At 42.2% G+C, this 15862-nt stretch overlaps 1 protein-coding gene across 1 annotated transcript in view; it reads left to right on the top strand.

Moving 5' to 3' along the window:
- Positions 1-15862, top strand: part of FAF1 (Fas associated factor 1) — a 299655-nt gene that overhangs the window by 167284 nt on the left and 116509 nt on the right. The window contains exon 8 of the mRNA XM_083157375.1: positions 7552-7638. Within this exon, the coding sequence (XP_083013501.1) occupies positions 7552-7638 (87 nt within the window). The remainder of the gene's footprint in view (positions 1-7551; positions 7639-15862) is intronic.

Genomic DNA, 15862 nt, shown 5'->3' with positions numbered 1-15862 from the left:
CTGGTTAACACCACAGTGCAGCATGAAAAATACGTATACATGTCTAGGGGCACTCTTCCTAAATTTGACAAGATATGGGGCAGGTGGTTGGAATCCCCGCACTCCGCTCATACTTGATGAAGCCAGGGCCAGTATATATAGCGCGGAATGTGGATGCTGATAACCATAAGGCTGATATCCATCTGAGTACTAGGCAATTATGATGCCCACTGACATGCTATTCTGGGTGGGACCGAACCCCCAAATATGCGCACTTATTAGTGACTAAAGATTCTCTACTTTCCATTTACTTCTTTCTCTTTTTCTTTCCTTTTCTTTCCTCTATTGTTTGTCTCTTTAAATATATAATCTAAAAAACAGAAATAAGATGGCTACTCAGTCAGAGTAAACTGGTGAAATTTACTTTCATCCTTTTAATCAGTTGATGTATTCTCTTGCAAAATAATAATACTGTATGTGAACGCAATGTACATTCTGATGTTTTATTTTGACTGATTTGGACCGATTGTTTCATGTGCACGATGTCTGATTCGCTGCTTTGCTCTGTATTTACTACCTGCAAAATAAAAAAACTTTATTAAAAAAAAAAGATTTTATTTCCTATATAAGGTACACATTGCACAGGTGCCTGGCAATTATCACACCTAGGGCCAAATGTAATAGGGCGAGAGAATCAGAAAGTGGGAGATTTGGGGAGAGTTTTCCCTTTTTTTTTTTTTTTTTAAAGCGTCAATCAATTCCTTGGCAAAATCAAGCTGTTTTTGCAGTGTAAATGATTGCCACTTTAAAAAAAATGGGAAAACTTTCCGAAAATCTCTCACTTTCTGTTTCTCATACCATATTACATTTGGCCCCAATTTGAAAAATTCACTTGGCACTCAAAGGGTTACGCAGTGGATTCAAGGATTTAAAACGGTCCTTCATCTTTGTAATGATTTGTTGCCTTAATGTTTGTGTATCTGTGGTAAAGGAATCGGCAGGATTGCATTATCTCTCTAATGCCATTTAAGTAAAGGCTAAAATAATCACAATCCAATTGATTAATCATATATATAATTTCTAGAAGGTTATTTTTGGTGATGATCCCTTTTTCTCCCTTCATACTTGACTAAAATTGATCAATGAGGTACCATTTTAAGGATTAAGTTCTCCGCTTCTGACGAATTGTTAATTTAGAATTGCACATTGTATTGTTTGTTTAAATATTGAAGTTAAAAATGGACTTTTGGCCCTATTGTTCTTTCCCTGGATGCGTCGATACGGCTAAGATGATCAGTTTTACTCGGCTACTCGTAATGGCTACAAATAAACTGGTTCTTCTTTCATCCTACTGCAAACCCCCAACCTCGCTATAAAATTAATGGTACTTCCTCATCTTTGCGGCCACCGCTTACGCTATGGAACTTACATAGCGTAATCGTCCCCTCGCAGGCTTGCTTCCTTCACCACGTTTCTGGCTCGGTAGCTCGCAACAACTTTACTACAGGTAATACATGGTGGCGTGGATACAGGGTGGTGGTGTGAAAGTACCTTTTGTTGTTGGAGACAGGTGGCCAGACCTCAGCAATTGCTTTCAGAATAGCGGCTAACGTAACTGGCATAGCAGTGGCCGCAAAGATGAGGAAGTACTAAATTAATCATTTCATTTGCAAGCAAAATTTTTGCACGGGCCAACTAGCGATCTATTTAGTAGTGGTGCATATTTTTGAAGGCTCAACATATCAATCAAATCTGAATGATTAGCGGACAGGCAGAACAGTAGTTTCCTATAGGACACATCTAGTTTTAATTTCTAGTTGTGATTAAACAATTTGCCATGCATCCGCAGATGTTGATCATGGTTGACCGTCATTTTGTTTCCCCTGACACCAACTTGCCACCAAATTAGTTGTAAACCAGCCTAGTAGCAGCAAGAAACTGTACATATAAGTTCTGTTTACAGTAATTATTATAAATGTCATCTTCAAGTTCTGCCTTTTTCTGTGAGTTTGTTACAATATAGAACTAGCTCATGGTGTTGGCTGTCTCCTAAACAAACATATATAATCAGTTTTTATCCTATCCAAGATTCTAACCAGCCCTCTTGTGGCTTCGTATTGGTCTACATGGCTCCACACCCCCTCTGCAGCTACACAGTCTCCAGATATAGTTGGAGTTTGAGCCTGGCTACTATGTCCGAAGATAAATGGGCTTTATAGAGTAACCCAAGGACTCTACAGTGGGAGACAGTTGGTAGTAAGCGCTCTAGCGCTCCACAACCTTTTTTTCGGGAGACAGTTGGTAGTAAGATTCGTTTTTCTGTTTCTTCCACCTTCACCATATCCCGTAGTTCAACTTTAAAGGTGCATACACGCGGTGTGATTGGGGCTTTGAAGGTGTATACACGCGGTGCGATTCATTGGCTGGTGCTTTATCGCCTTTCACACCTATCTCCAGTTTATCTCTTCTACAGGCTTAATGCATCTGTCCCAGAGTCAGAGGAAAAGTTAGCACAAATCGCACAGTGTGTATACAGCTTGGAGTCGGCATCTCAAGAAAAAATGCTTTGCAGTCAACCCAATTTTGGCTATATTGTATCCAGTTCAGTATTCTAGTATAGTCAAAATCCCACAGAAATATAGTTTAATGGTGTGTACACATGGTCTGATCTGACGGCCGTTAATATCGGTTTGATATCATCGGCTGGCAGGGAGGGAGGGTCAACGGGGAGTGGGAATGCCCCTGTCCGTGTGAACGCATCGGCAAGTGTGATGGTCGCCGAAGGGGTTCGCACAGGGGGTCTGCACATGCGCAGACCCCCCTACCATGGAAAACTGAATTCGGACCTGTCTGAATCGGTCCCAAAGTCTGTTAAATATAAAAGCTGCTTGGCTAGTACTTTATCTCTTCCCACGCTTTGATAAATGATCCACTATGTATTCATATTCCCCTTCCACAGTGTTTTACGTTGGATTCCTTCCTACATTCATATTTCTATTACATTGTCATTGTCTCAATTGTTGCAGCTGTCACATTGCTGGATATACAGAAACGCTATGTCACGAATATATGAGCCAATGCTTCCTGTTTGTTTCCCACATGTGTTTACGGAATGGATATATTTTGTAGATATTTATATATAATTATCGTCGATGTATATGTTTACAATGAATGGGAAAAGTCTCGAAGGAGTTGCTAGATGAGCGGACGCGATTCTTCAGTTGTTATAGCCAGTAAGTTACAAAAAAGACCTTTTTTGTGGAATTTTTTGTTTTTGTTTACAAAATTATTTTGAAAACTCATAACCTTTATATTAGGAAATATTTAATCGCTTACTTGACTTATATGGGTAATTATCATATTCTCTTAGAATTTTATAAATTTAATTTTTTGTGTGTGTATGTACATATAAGTCCAATATGTACCAATTTTTTTTTAAACCTTAAACAAAAATAAAGTGCACATACGTCCTGTCTCTATGTTGTTGTTGATCAATGTAATGTTTTTTCCCCATTGCAAACCTTAAATAGATGCCCAGCATTGACAACTTTTTAAGTTGACGAGTTGTCTGGTGTTGACAAGACAATTGTGTTTCTTTTGTGTCCGTTTTGTTCTTTCCCATTCTAATAAATACTGAAGAGTTGATTTACACATTTTTCGTACCAAATTTGCATCCATTGATGAATAAATAAACTCTCATATTTGTAAGTGTTCCAGCAATTCCCCGTGGGAGTAACAGTCATTACAAATGTAAAATATATATCCCAAAACACGGGGCAGAGATTAGCTTTCAAGTTCTCATTAATATCAGTGTGATGAATAGCGAGCAGCCTGACTGTTCCGTGCCTCCGCTGTAAGGTGGTATTAGGGGAGAGCTGCTGCAGCCGCTGAAGTGGGGATTGGTGTTAATCCCTCTCTTGAGTCCTGATTGCCCAAAACTAATGAAATAATCACAGATGACCAAGGAGGGAGCTTCACAGGTGTGCGCAAGGGACAAAAACATATTGAGTTGCTGGTATTTCCATCTCTCATATTTCTGTGGATACTGTATGGAAAGCTGGTTACCGGCTGATGGGGTGTAATGCAATCCGACCAACAGAGGCAGCAGTATAGCCAGAAACAATGACATGCTCGCTTAAAGGAGACGTTGGGCCTGATTCAGCCCTGTTCGCTAGGCTGCGTATACTCCTAGTCCAGTGATCAGGTAAAAGCCGAACGCAAATATCCACATTGTGTAATGTCAACGCTTTGTACCACACCTGGTATTCTGCTCAGTGTCGCTCCCTTTTTAGCGCATGTTAGCATGAATATAGTAGTGTTCATTCTAGAACCCTGCATCCTTCAAAACACATGCAGTTCCTCTTCCCTGCCCCGGGTGGTGCTCTCTGCTGTGGTGCATTTAATACAAGTACGGTCTGCATATTGGTGCTGACATACAGACAAGACGGCGCAAGAAGCACCACAGGAGACAGCGACACCACAGGCAAGGAAGTGGAACTGCACAGGTTTTGAAAGATGCAGGGAGCTAGAATGAACACTATTTGATGCTATGTGAGTTCATGTTTGATTCCAAGGTAGACACACTACCGATGTTTGCGCAGCGTAGAGACTTTTTTTTTTTTTTACCCTGCACATGCGTCATGTGATTGATTAGCAATGACAGACACCGCGAGAATGCATTCACAAAAAGTGGTTGAGAGGTAGTGACAGGTTGTGCGAGGTGACTTCTATAATGCAGGCACGTCGCATCAGTTTTCTGGGAGTGTCCCAGGCAGCGACCGCTGATTCGTTTGTAGTCTCCATTATATTAGGTAAGACCGACCTTCTCTGCATCTATGGGGTTGATCCAAAGTTCGATATTGCATCTTTTATTAATGAATGGCCGACCTGAGACGCCGCTGGGTGCCGTCTGTCTGCACATGGCATCGCCATATTTCCGCAGGTCGGCTTTCACAGTAGAGACTGCATTTACATCCTTATCTGAATCAGTCCCAATAAGAACAATAAGCTTTCATTTGTCAAAAATGTGATGTCTGTAGTAGTAGATGGGTGCGGGTCATATGGTCGACCATAAGTTGGTCGACACCACCTTGTCGACATGTTGAAAGGTCGACAAGGGTCTAGGTCGACTTGACACAAGTCCACAGGTCATTAGGTCAACACAAGCATTATCTTGACATGGTCTAGGTCAGTGTTTTCGACCACTGTGCCGTGGCACACTCCTGTGCCTTGAGTTGTTCTCAAGTGCGCCTCCAGATCTAGAGATGCCCAAACCAGTTTACAGCCACCATCAGTTCAACTGTTATTTACTGGTCTCTTCTTTTCATGTAAAGGGACAATGTATTTTATTTTTGTTACCTGTGGGGACCAGTGTGATTGTGTTTTATGCCCCTTTCCCACTGCAGGCTTTACACGGTAAAATGCCGTTTTTTTAGCCTTTTTAAACGGCTAGAGCTGCAGTGGGAAAGCTCCAGGTTGCTTTACCTGGGTAACAAATACCGGTATTTGTTAACCGGGTAAAAAGCAGTGTTTTTACCATGTAAGAGCCGTTTTTTTGGCAATGGGAAAGGGTTTTAAACGGTATTTAGAAATAATAATAAAGGTTAAGAACATGATTGGTGCATGTGATGTTTTTAATGACAGGCAAGGTTTACTAGAGAGTTTAAACGTGTTGCTTTGTGGTTTACACGGGTAAGTGTGAATGGGACATTTACTGCTTTTAAACAGTAATTTACTGTTTAAAAGCTGCAGTGGGAAAGGGTCTTTGTGGCTCTTACCCGGGTAAAGACCCGTTTAAAAAAAACGGGTCTTTACCCGGGTAGGCAGTGGGAAAGCAGCATTATATGGGGGGCCAATAGTTTTTTTTTTTTTTCCTGTGGGGGCCAATGTGTTTTGCCCTGTGGTGATCTCATGGTGTGCCTTGGCAATTTAAAAATCTTATTTAGTGTGCCGCAAGGTAAAAAGGTTTAAAATCACTGGTCTAGGTTGACAGTCAAAAGATCGACATGGGGTTTTCACTGTTTTTTTTACCCGAATCTCGACACAGTCAACCTGGACACAGGATAAAGTGCACCGCTTCTCTCACCATGCTTCAGGCGCGGTGCCTCGCTAGGCTCGGCACACTATTTTATTCTCCCACCATGCCCTAGTGCAGGCATAGGCAACCTGCGGCTCTCCAGCTGTTGTGAAACTACAAGTCCCAGCATACCTTGCCTATTAGGGAATGCTAAAACTGTGGCAGTGCATGCTGGGATGTGTAGATTGACAACAGCTGGAGAGTCACAGGTTGTCCATGTCTGCCCTAGTGGATGGTAGGGCATGAAATACCGCCTGTCGGCACATGTCGGCTCAAAAAAAGTGAAAACCACCATGTCGACCTAATGCATGTGTCGACCTAATGATCTGTCGACCTTGTCTCATGTCGACCGAATGCTTGTCGACCTAATGACCGCATTCCTAGTAGATTTCGTTAGCTATGTTTGCAAATGTCACCACTGCGTATCTTTCCCATCACCTAAGGAATATAGCGCATCAGCCCCAGTGCTGGTCCCTCTGCAGATTATATCAGCACGATGCCCCATTCAGAGGTATGCCTTGTTCCTTATTCTTCTAGGAATGTGGGGCGGTGGGGTGATCAGTGTGTGTGTCCCCTTTGGTCCTAGCATCTCTGTCAATGACAGGTCCCTAGTGTTCCTTATTCTGTAGAGGTTAAGCAGGTCTATATTGGTTGACCTTTCTCTATATACAATCACTTCATTGAACTTGCCTCTGTAAATACACTAGTCACGGCGGCTTAGCTGCTGCACAGGGCAATTACACCAAGTCCACGCCAGCTTGCCGATCATCATTGCCACAGGTTTCATCCATCTGACCATCTCTGTCATAAGGGGATTGGTTGTTTCCATTGTGTGCATAGGAAGATGTCTGTATTCAGCCTTCGTTTTCTTTTTACCCCATAAATAATAAAATGTACTCCTATTTGATAGCTCTTGTGTGAAGACTGTGATCAGGAATCTTGTGTTTGTATGCAATGAAAGATGCATTCTTATGTCACCCCGGCATTGGGCATATGTACTAAGGGAGAGGGGGACAATGGATCACGCACCCTAATTACAATTATAATGAGAGGTGCTATCATGCAGACTTGCAGTTCCACAAAGAAAGAGAAAATAGAAGCTGATGCGCACTCTGTAGTACCATGCACTGCAAATCACACGAATAGTAATATACTTTTCAGCTTTTTCTCTGCATATGTACTAAGCCATGGAGAGTGATGATGTACCAGCCAATCACCTCCTAACTGCCTTTTTCAAACACAGCCTTTAACGTGGCAGGCAGGAGCTGATAGCTCAGTACTTTAACTATTTCCACCATATAAGGAATTGAATTAGTACCTTCTGTTACATGTCATTGTATATCACATCTTTTTGATTCAATTCTCTCAACATTTCTTGTGTTATATGTTGGCGCTTTGTAAATAAGAGTATTTCTTGCTGTTCTATTTCTATCTGAGCTTTGTATCCTATGGCAACAATTTCCTGCTAACAACATCACTTTGTCTTTATGTTCTAGGTAAAAAGAAACGTGTATGACCTGACCAGCATCCCTGTCCGTCATCAGTTGTGGGAAGGCTGGCCTGCATCTGCTCAGAGCGACACTGTAAGTGGTCCCCTGTAGTATTGGTTTGTGCATTGTGCGATGTAGAGTGCTGGTTCTAGGCTGCCAACGGAGAGCCCTCTAAATTGCGGAAGAACAATGGTGAATCTATAGGTGGCAGGTTCATTTTAGGCTTGAGACCTAAAATAATGTCCGATAAATGCGAACCTGTCATCACAAGTCAGTCTGTTGGGACATCTTGAACCTAGTCTGAAGCGCCAGTCAGTTGGGACGTCTCTGTCACTGTCATTGTCCCCAGTTCAAACATTGTGGTGTTCTCATTTCATAAACCTCTGCTTGGTTCCTCGGCTGCCCACATGTAGGGGGCTATAAACCGCATCTTCATCACATACATGGGTGAGAAAAGAAGTCTTGTAATTACAGCACTCTACGCCAGAGACCTATACAGTGTTGGCTAATGCCGGGTACACCTGAGGTCTCCTTTTAATACCTTAAGTCACATCTACAGTAGTAAGAAGTGTATAACCCCAAGGGACATTTGGGCTAATTCAGACCTGACCGCATGGCCGTACAGCCTGTAGTAATCTAGCTACTTTTTTTTTTCATTCGCAAGCCGTTCTTAAGTTGATTGACAGGAGTGCTAAGAAAGCATTGGTGCCTAGGAAAATGCTGGGAGTGTCCGGGAAAGCTCTAGGCGTGGCTGGCCGATTTAGGGGAGGGTGTGTGCCGTCAGCTCCAGGCCGGATATGCCTTTTTCCATCGCACCACCGAGTACGGCTCTGGCTACTCTGACTTAGGCTCACCGTCTAATGATTTTTACACTGGGCATGTTACAATGGGGTTTGGACACATTCACTCGGCTGCAAATTTATTTGTAGCCCTACGCACCAAATCTCACAGCGAGCGTATTAATTTGCACAGCGGGATTTCACTCTAACGGAGCGATTGTCACGGCCGTGCAATCAGATCTGAATTGGCCCCATTGTTACAGAGCAAAATGCTTTTAATTTCATATATCAAACTTGTTGTGGAAATAATAGCACTTACCATACCCAGCGGAGAGCAGTTCCTGGCTCCCTGCAATGAGACTGATTGTTGAAAAATTAGCCGCTGGATCAACAGTTGTAACTATAACCTGCGGTGATCCTGGGGACATGTGAATGTCAGCCCTCTCTCTAGCTGTGATGTGATGACAGGCACGGTAGGGCAGAACAAATATAATCATGTGATTGTTAGCACGCTGCGGAGCATTTACTAACTTCTGTACGGCAGAGGTGTCATCCGTTCTGCAGACATGAACCTTCCAGCAAGGAGAAGACACTTCTGGCTGTGGGGGTAATAGCACAATGGGTTAAGACTATCGGGGTCCTGCTCTTTTTTTGTACTAGATGGGCGTAGACTAATCAAAACACATTCAGATATTTTCTTATCGATTTCTTCTCCCTTGAGCCAGATTACACCTTAAAGGGTAATTGACACTTATACACGGTGGAACCGGACATGTTTCTAGTCTGGACGAATATTGGTTTAAACCATAGTGTCTGCTTCCTGTGTGCTCTGCATGCGGCGCAGCCTGGATAGTGGTTTGTGAATGTTGGTTTAGTCGTTATGCTGTTCCCAGTGCACCTCGGACTTGACCAGTAACGGCGTAAGTGCCTAGTGAATTTGTGGCCTCCTGCATAAGGTCAAGCCAGCTTCCTGCACATGTTGTAGCTAAATTACGTGTCCGGAGGGAATCCGTTATTTCTTAGGTAAGTCATTGTTAAGTGCTTGGAGCTATGCGGTTATCGCCCCCGGAAGAACAAATATTCCCTCCGGTGCGTGCAGAAATTCACATTAAGTGCACGCTTGGGGTCAGCCGCGTGCTTACCGCAGACAGTCATTGAATAGCTCCAGGTCCTAATGCCGGCTGTTAATTGAGTCGGTCACTTTAACTGTTGACACATTATTCCCTTCTATCAGGCCGCAAGAGTTTCCAGTCGTTTTCATATGAAACCCATGTATCATAGAACCCCTAAGGGCAGTGTTCAATCCTGGTCACTATTTCCGATAGTGGAAATGGAGGCCCTCACCTATTCAATGCTGCCGTTTCCGACAGGGTTGAAGGCCGATTACGACAAAACAGATCCGACTTTAAAACAAGTCGGATATGTTTTGTTAAAAACGGCAGTAGATTGATTAATTCGTGGCCATTTATTGACAATCCGTGGCCGTTTTCGCCAACACTCCCACTTTCCGACAGTCGGAAAATTGAATTCCGCCTGTGAAGTTAGTCGAGCTGACCGAAAACTGCCCGAGATAGCGACAGTTGGAATCCTTAATTGAATGCCCCCTTTGTCCAACATCCTTCTTATACACGATAATAAAGAACCATTACTCCTGTGGTCAGCTCTGTATTTGGCTATTCAGCTATTCTTTTAATAATTAGTTCTTTTAGAGCACTGCCGTTAAGAGATGATCTTCTGCTACTGCCTATTTTGTATCTACGGGCCTGATTCAGACTGGAGCGCAAAAAGCTGCTTTAATAGCAAATGGACAAAACCATGCTGCACTGCGGTTGGGGCAGATGTAACATGGACAGAGAGAGAGTTAGATTTGAGTGGGGGGTGTTCAAACTGAAATCTAAATTGCAGTGTAAGAAAAAAGCAGCCAGTATTTACCCTGCACAGAAACAAAATAACTTACCAAAACCTAACACTCTCGTGCAGCATGGTTTTGTCCATTTTGCTAAAAAAAGCTGAATTAGGGCCTATGTAATCTAGTTTAAGCAGATCATTTAGTCTCACATTTTATGTAATAAACCTGTTCGAAAACATTTTAAAAAATAACTGTGACTGCGTTTCCCATCGGAGATAACAACCAACCATCCTCGCTGCATTGAAATCTGGTGCTTGTCAGTAACAGATTTCCATGGGGGTGGGGGGGGGGGGGGGGGGGGGGGGGGGCACGCACGCACGCCTAAAGAATGTTTTCATGCTGTGACAGTAAAGCTGAGATTCACACAGAGAACAGCCCCCCCCCCCCCCCCCCCTTGAAATCTAATTTTGCACATTAACAAGGGCACTTTTTGGTTTATTTAGTGAAGGAATAATTTTAACACTGTGAATTAATATGCCTGGTCTAATTAAAGATGATGTTTATTTTAATCCCCGTAGACTTATCACTTTTTGTAACCAACCGTGTCTTTGTACTGAGTGTAGGCTCTTGTAATGCTGCTTTGCAATTATTCCTTGAAATCAGGTGGCCATCGTTATTGTAGCATGTGTTCTAATTATCTAGGATAGTTTAAATTGTTTTCAGGACTTTTTAAATGTATTTTATTCAACCTGATACCTTAATCCACTTATTTTATTCACCCTCAAAGTGATAATTCTTCTTATCCAATCAGGTTCTTCAGACTGTATTCGGCATCCTACTCAATGCTAAGCACACGTTGCACTTTGCGAAGAATAACATTATAATTGTATCCGCACAGAAGTTTTCATGCAGGGGAGTAACTTAAATAATACAAAAAATATTAGGGTTCCTCTAATATTGAATAGAAGAGGATTGCTGTGATAAGCTATTTTTTTTTTACATTTTTATTTATTTACATTTGTATCACTCCTCTATCATTTATATATTTGACCTGCTGGCATTTAACAAGGATCGAGAACCAGAGAACAAGGTGGCTAAATAATACAAATGATCCATTTCATGCATGCAGTCATCATGTCCACATGTGATATTTCCGGACAAACTCAGAGTGCTGACGGTTATGTTGTGGAAGGGAGGTTAGGATGAAGCTGTGTACACAAGGGGTGATATATTGCTGAGCAATATATCGCTCAATGTCCCGTTTTCATCAGTGACCAGAGATGGTCGCTGATGAAAGGGAACCTCTGCCGGGGGAGCCGAGAGGGAATCAGCTGGTTGCAGGAGTTTGCTTGCAAGCTCCTGCAACCAGCGATCATAAGGGGGCTAAAAACGGGACCGCGCACCCGGCGATTTATAGCCGGTGCACACTCAAATCGCTGAGCGACCATATTGCCAGCGATAAATGCCCGTGTGTACGCACCTTTAGGGTAGGCACCTGGAGGGGAGTTTTAAGGATAGACACCAAGTATTGGGGTAGGGCAATGGAGGGTGAGGGGAAAGCACTGGTGGATGGGGTTGTTAGGGTAAGGCACTAGGGGGCAAGGTTAGAGGATAGTGGTAGTATAAGGGTTACTGGAGTTATTTACCACTGGATGCTGGAAGTAGTCATCACCACATTACTGAAGTCACCAATGGACCACCAGGAACGTTTTTTTTGTTAACATTACTGTCATAGAAACATAAAAATGGAATTTGGCGGCAGATAACGAATCACTTGACCCAACAAGTATGTCCTTTTTTTCTTTTCTTATCCTTTAAGACCATCTCAACCTTTTAGATACTAAGGGGTTATTCAATCTGAGATTCTGAATGTTGCAATGTCCTAACAGAATCCCGGCCAATTTGACAGTCGGTATTCAATCTTCCGGCTGTCGAAATGGCCATGGATTGTCTAAAACGGGCAACATTTCCACAATCCAGCAGCTGTTTTCGACCATACAGATTCGACTTTTAAAACAAAATCAAATCTGCATGGCTCCAATGTGTCCAACAACAGCAGCATTGAATAGATTTTTGACGCTAATTCCGACTGTCGGAAATATGGACGGACATTGGATACCCCCCTTAGCCTCTACCACTTCTGCCAGGAGACGATTCCACCCTTTCTCTGAAGCCCTTTTTCTTTAAATCTCCCCTAACCCTACCTCCATTTGCCATGATGAATGGTGACGTGGCCAATTACGACATGAGAAGCATGCCTACATTCTCAACAAAATACACTGAAAACTTTTGGATCAGTATTAAGTGTGACCTATAGAAAATGTTATATTTCAAATAGTGTACTCCTCAATCATTAGCCGTCTACTGGAATGTTGTTTTGTCAACAAGCTACTGTTTGCTTGTATAGCTTTCTGAAAGTGCTCCACCCCCCCACCTCCCCCCCCCAATGAAAATTCAATTAACGATTTGTGATGCGTGAAATATGTTAGAGTTCAATTACACCTTTTGTAACTAAACGAGTTGCTACACGCAGGTGTGAAGTGACTCATTTATTGTTTGATTGTTCTGAAATATGTTTTACAAAATTAAACTAGACAACGATGCATTATTAAAGGGCACTGCTATTTACATGACTTTATTTTATGTAGCATTTAGGCATTTTGTGTAAATTGGACAAACGGTAATAGAGGACTATTTCATCAAAATAATAAAAACCGTATCATTTTAAGATATTTTACAGTGCATACAATATCAATCCACATTATTCATTCTCAAAAACCTATCTTTTAACTTAAAGCCCCATACACACTAGGGGATACTGTGCACAATATTGCTCAGAAAGGGGCTTCTGATGGATATTGTTCACTATATTGTCTAGTGTGAACACTCAATATCGTTAACGATGCGCGCTCCTGTGTGTCGTCAACGATGTTTGATGTCTCCCGGTGATGTCACTAAATGTTATCGTCAGCCGATATCGTTAAGTGTATGCTGACAATATTGGATGGCCACGGCCCCCATCAGCTTGTGTGTATGGGGGGCTAAAGTAATATCAATGGATGATGGATGGATAGGCCTACACTATTTGCCACTGTGATGTCATAGCTTTCCAGTTAAGGCGTAGGTTGTTTTTAAGTTGTGTGATTGTCGTTGCTCCAAGTAAAGTTATTGGTTGCTTTTAAATAATGCACAAATGTGATTTCATTGGCTGCTGTAAATAATGCACAAGTGAATTCGTTGGTGGCTTTTTTCTTTAATAATGGTTGATTGCCATTACTCAGAACTCGCCATCTATAAGGATATCTGTTAACGGACACAGGAGCTTGTTTTTTTTATGAGCATATATTAACATCCCTTTAGTATACCTGTATAAATAGCCTTTTGGGTACAAGATCCCATGAATAGTTAGCTGTAAGTTTCAGAGTGAACTACTTACACCATGTCTGTAACTGCACGTTTCCAGGCATTCTAGTTGGGATGCAGACAGCAGATTTCAGGATGTTGAAGTGCCGACAGCCAATAAAAACCCAAAGGATCAGGATGCTGATGCTGGAATATAGACATCCAGCATCCTGATTGGTTAGGGGTCAGACATCCAGCATCCCAGGTTAGGGGTCAGACTGGGTGGGTAAGGGTTTGGCTGCGGGGAGGGGATTTAGGTACTTAGAAGCTTCAATCTTCTTAAAGGGAGGGGTTAAATTTAGGGTAAGCGTTGGGGGTAGTGGAGGAGCGAGGGGAAGGCAAGTATGGTTACTTGACCCATGACGGGTTTCCTTCCAGATGATCCCCTTAGCTTTTTTTTTCCAGTCCATTTATTTTTTCTTATTCAGAATTACCCCTCCCTTTCACGCACCTGAGTGATATCACCATACTAATTGAGCGTCTGTATATATAACGCACACACACACACATTTCTATGTATCCCTTATATTATCTATTTATTAACAGTTTCTTATATAACGCATACATATTCCGCAGCACTAGTTGAACATTCACATCATTCCCTGCCCCAGTGAGCTTACAATCTATATTCCCTACCACATGTACATGCACACAAAGACATTCTAGGGTTAAATTTTGTTGGGAGCCAGTTGACCTACCCGTATATTTTTGGATTGTGGGAGGAAACCAGAGTACCCGGAGGAAACCCACGCAAACGTGGGGAGAATATACAAACTCCGCACAGTTAGGGCCATGTTGGGAATTGAACCCATGACCTCAGTGCTGTGAGGCAGTAATGCTAACCATTACACCATCCATGATGCCCCATAGTTGGTATAACTATAACTGTGCCCAGATAGTGTTGGGAAGGTTAGTGATGTTTAACTACCCTGATCTGAACACTGCGGCTATTTGAATCTGCAGGAAATATGTATAAATATGCCGGACATTGTTCTATCTAGATTAATGGTCTGTGGCTTTAAGACAAGATGGCTTTGAAGATCTTACCAAGAGAAGAGGACATACATGTAGTTTGATCTAGAAATAATGTTAACAAAGACTGCTGTGTTCTCTACTGTGTAATCTGGTATTACAGTGTATAATATATCCAATCTTATTACCATTAGACAAAATTTATTGCACCGTTTTATAATGCATCTGTGCTTAGTAGAAGGTATAGAGAAACTGGATATAGAGCTGGATATAATATCGCCGTATCTATAATGCCATAGTATTACATTTTACCCATGTACAGTGTGTTTAATACGGGGTTGCTGCATCACCCCGTGCAATATGGGGGCCCTAAATGGCCTCAGGGAATATTTCAGTAAACCATGTGAACCGCGCTCTCCACCATTGCTGTCCCCAGCTACTTGTTAGTCAGTAGCAAAGTCCTCGCTGTTGACCCGAGCGTGGGAAGTACAGTTCTCTCCTCTCTGTTGGTTCTATTGACTGTTGTGCTCAGCACAGAATGAGCAACCTCCGACTTTATTACTTTTCAAAATACTAAATCCAAAAGCAGAAGACCGGGGCGTCTAAAAGAGATAAAATTACAGAGAGGCTTTGAGTGGCAGCCGTACATCAAACCTCGCGAGGGTTTGACAGGCAATGGATAACGTTATTAGATGCTTCTCGCCATAATTGCTGACATTTATCCAGTGTTTCACAGTATTTGCTAATGTATTAATGCAGTCAATCTTTGCCAGGCTTCACATGCCTCCTTAGCCCCGGCTTCTTTGGGATCCGCCAATACGCGAATGTGGGATGCGTTTCACCGGCTGGTTGCCGTAGTGACAGAGCCCGAAGATAAGCCAAGACAGAGCCCTTTTGTGATTGCTTTTCAGGTGACATTCAGCGCCAGCTTGTGTAGAGTGTCCTTTTATAGTTCCAGTAATTCAGAAAATGGTAACCACTTTTGACTTAACACTTTCTATTCTAGAGGGAGAGCTCTTGTTTTCTAGAGGGTTAAGGTTCAGCCTCAGAGCGCGGTGGCTTTTGTACAACATTTAAAATCGAATTCAGCGATAGTCGCTGTTCTCGCTCTTAGAGCTGTTGTTCTGACTTACATTACCTTAGATTACATTACATTTACATCTCATTAGATCGATTTTTATTAAAAGCATTTATGGCATTTGAAGATTAAGGTGATCACAAAAACATGGAATGAAAAAGGCTTCGCAATCATTTTCTATTAAAAATCCTTTTTATGTTGGTTAGATAATATTAAAAAACAAGGTTTATATGCTTT

The sequence above is a fragment of the Crinia signifera genome, chromosome 8 (assembly GCF_055691185.1).
Source record: "Crinia signifera chromosome 8, ASM5569118v1, whole genome shotgun sequence".
NCBI classification, from domain to species: Eukaryota; Metazoa; Chordata; class Amphibia; order Anura; family Myobatrachidae; genus Crinia; species Crinia signifera.
The sequence above is the reverse complement of the archived record's forward strand: the minus strand, read 5'-3'. Positions and strand labels throughout refer to the sequence as shown.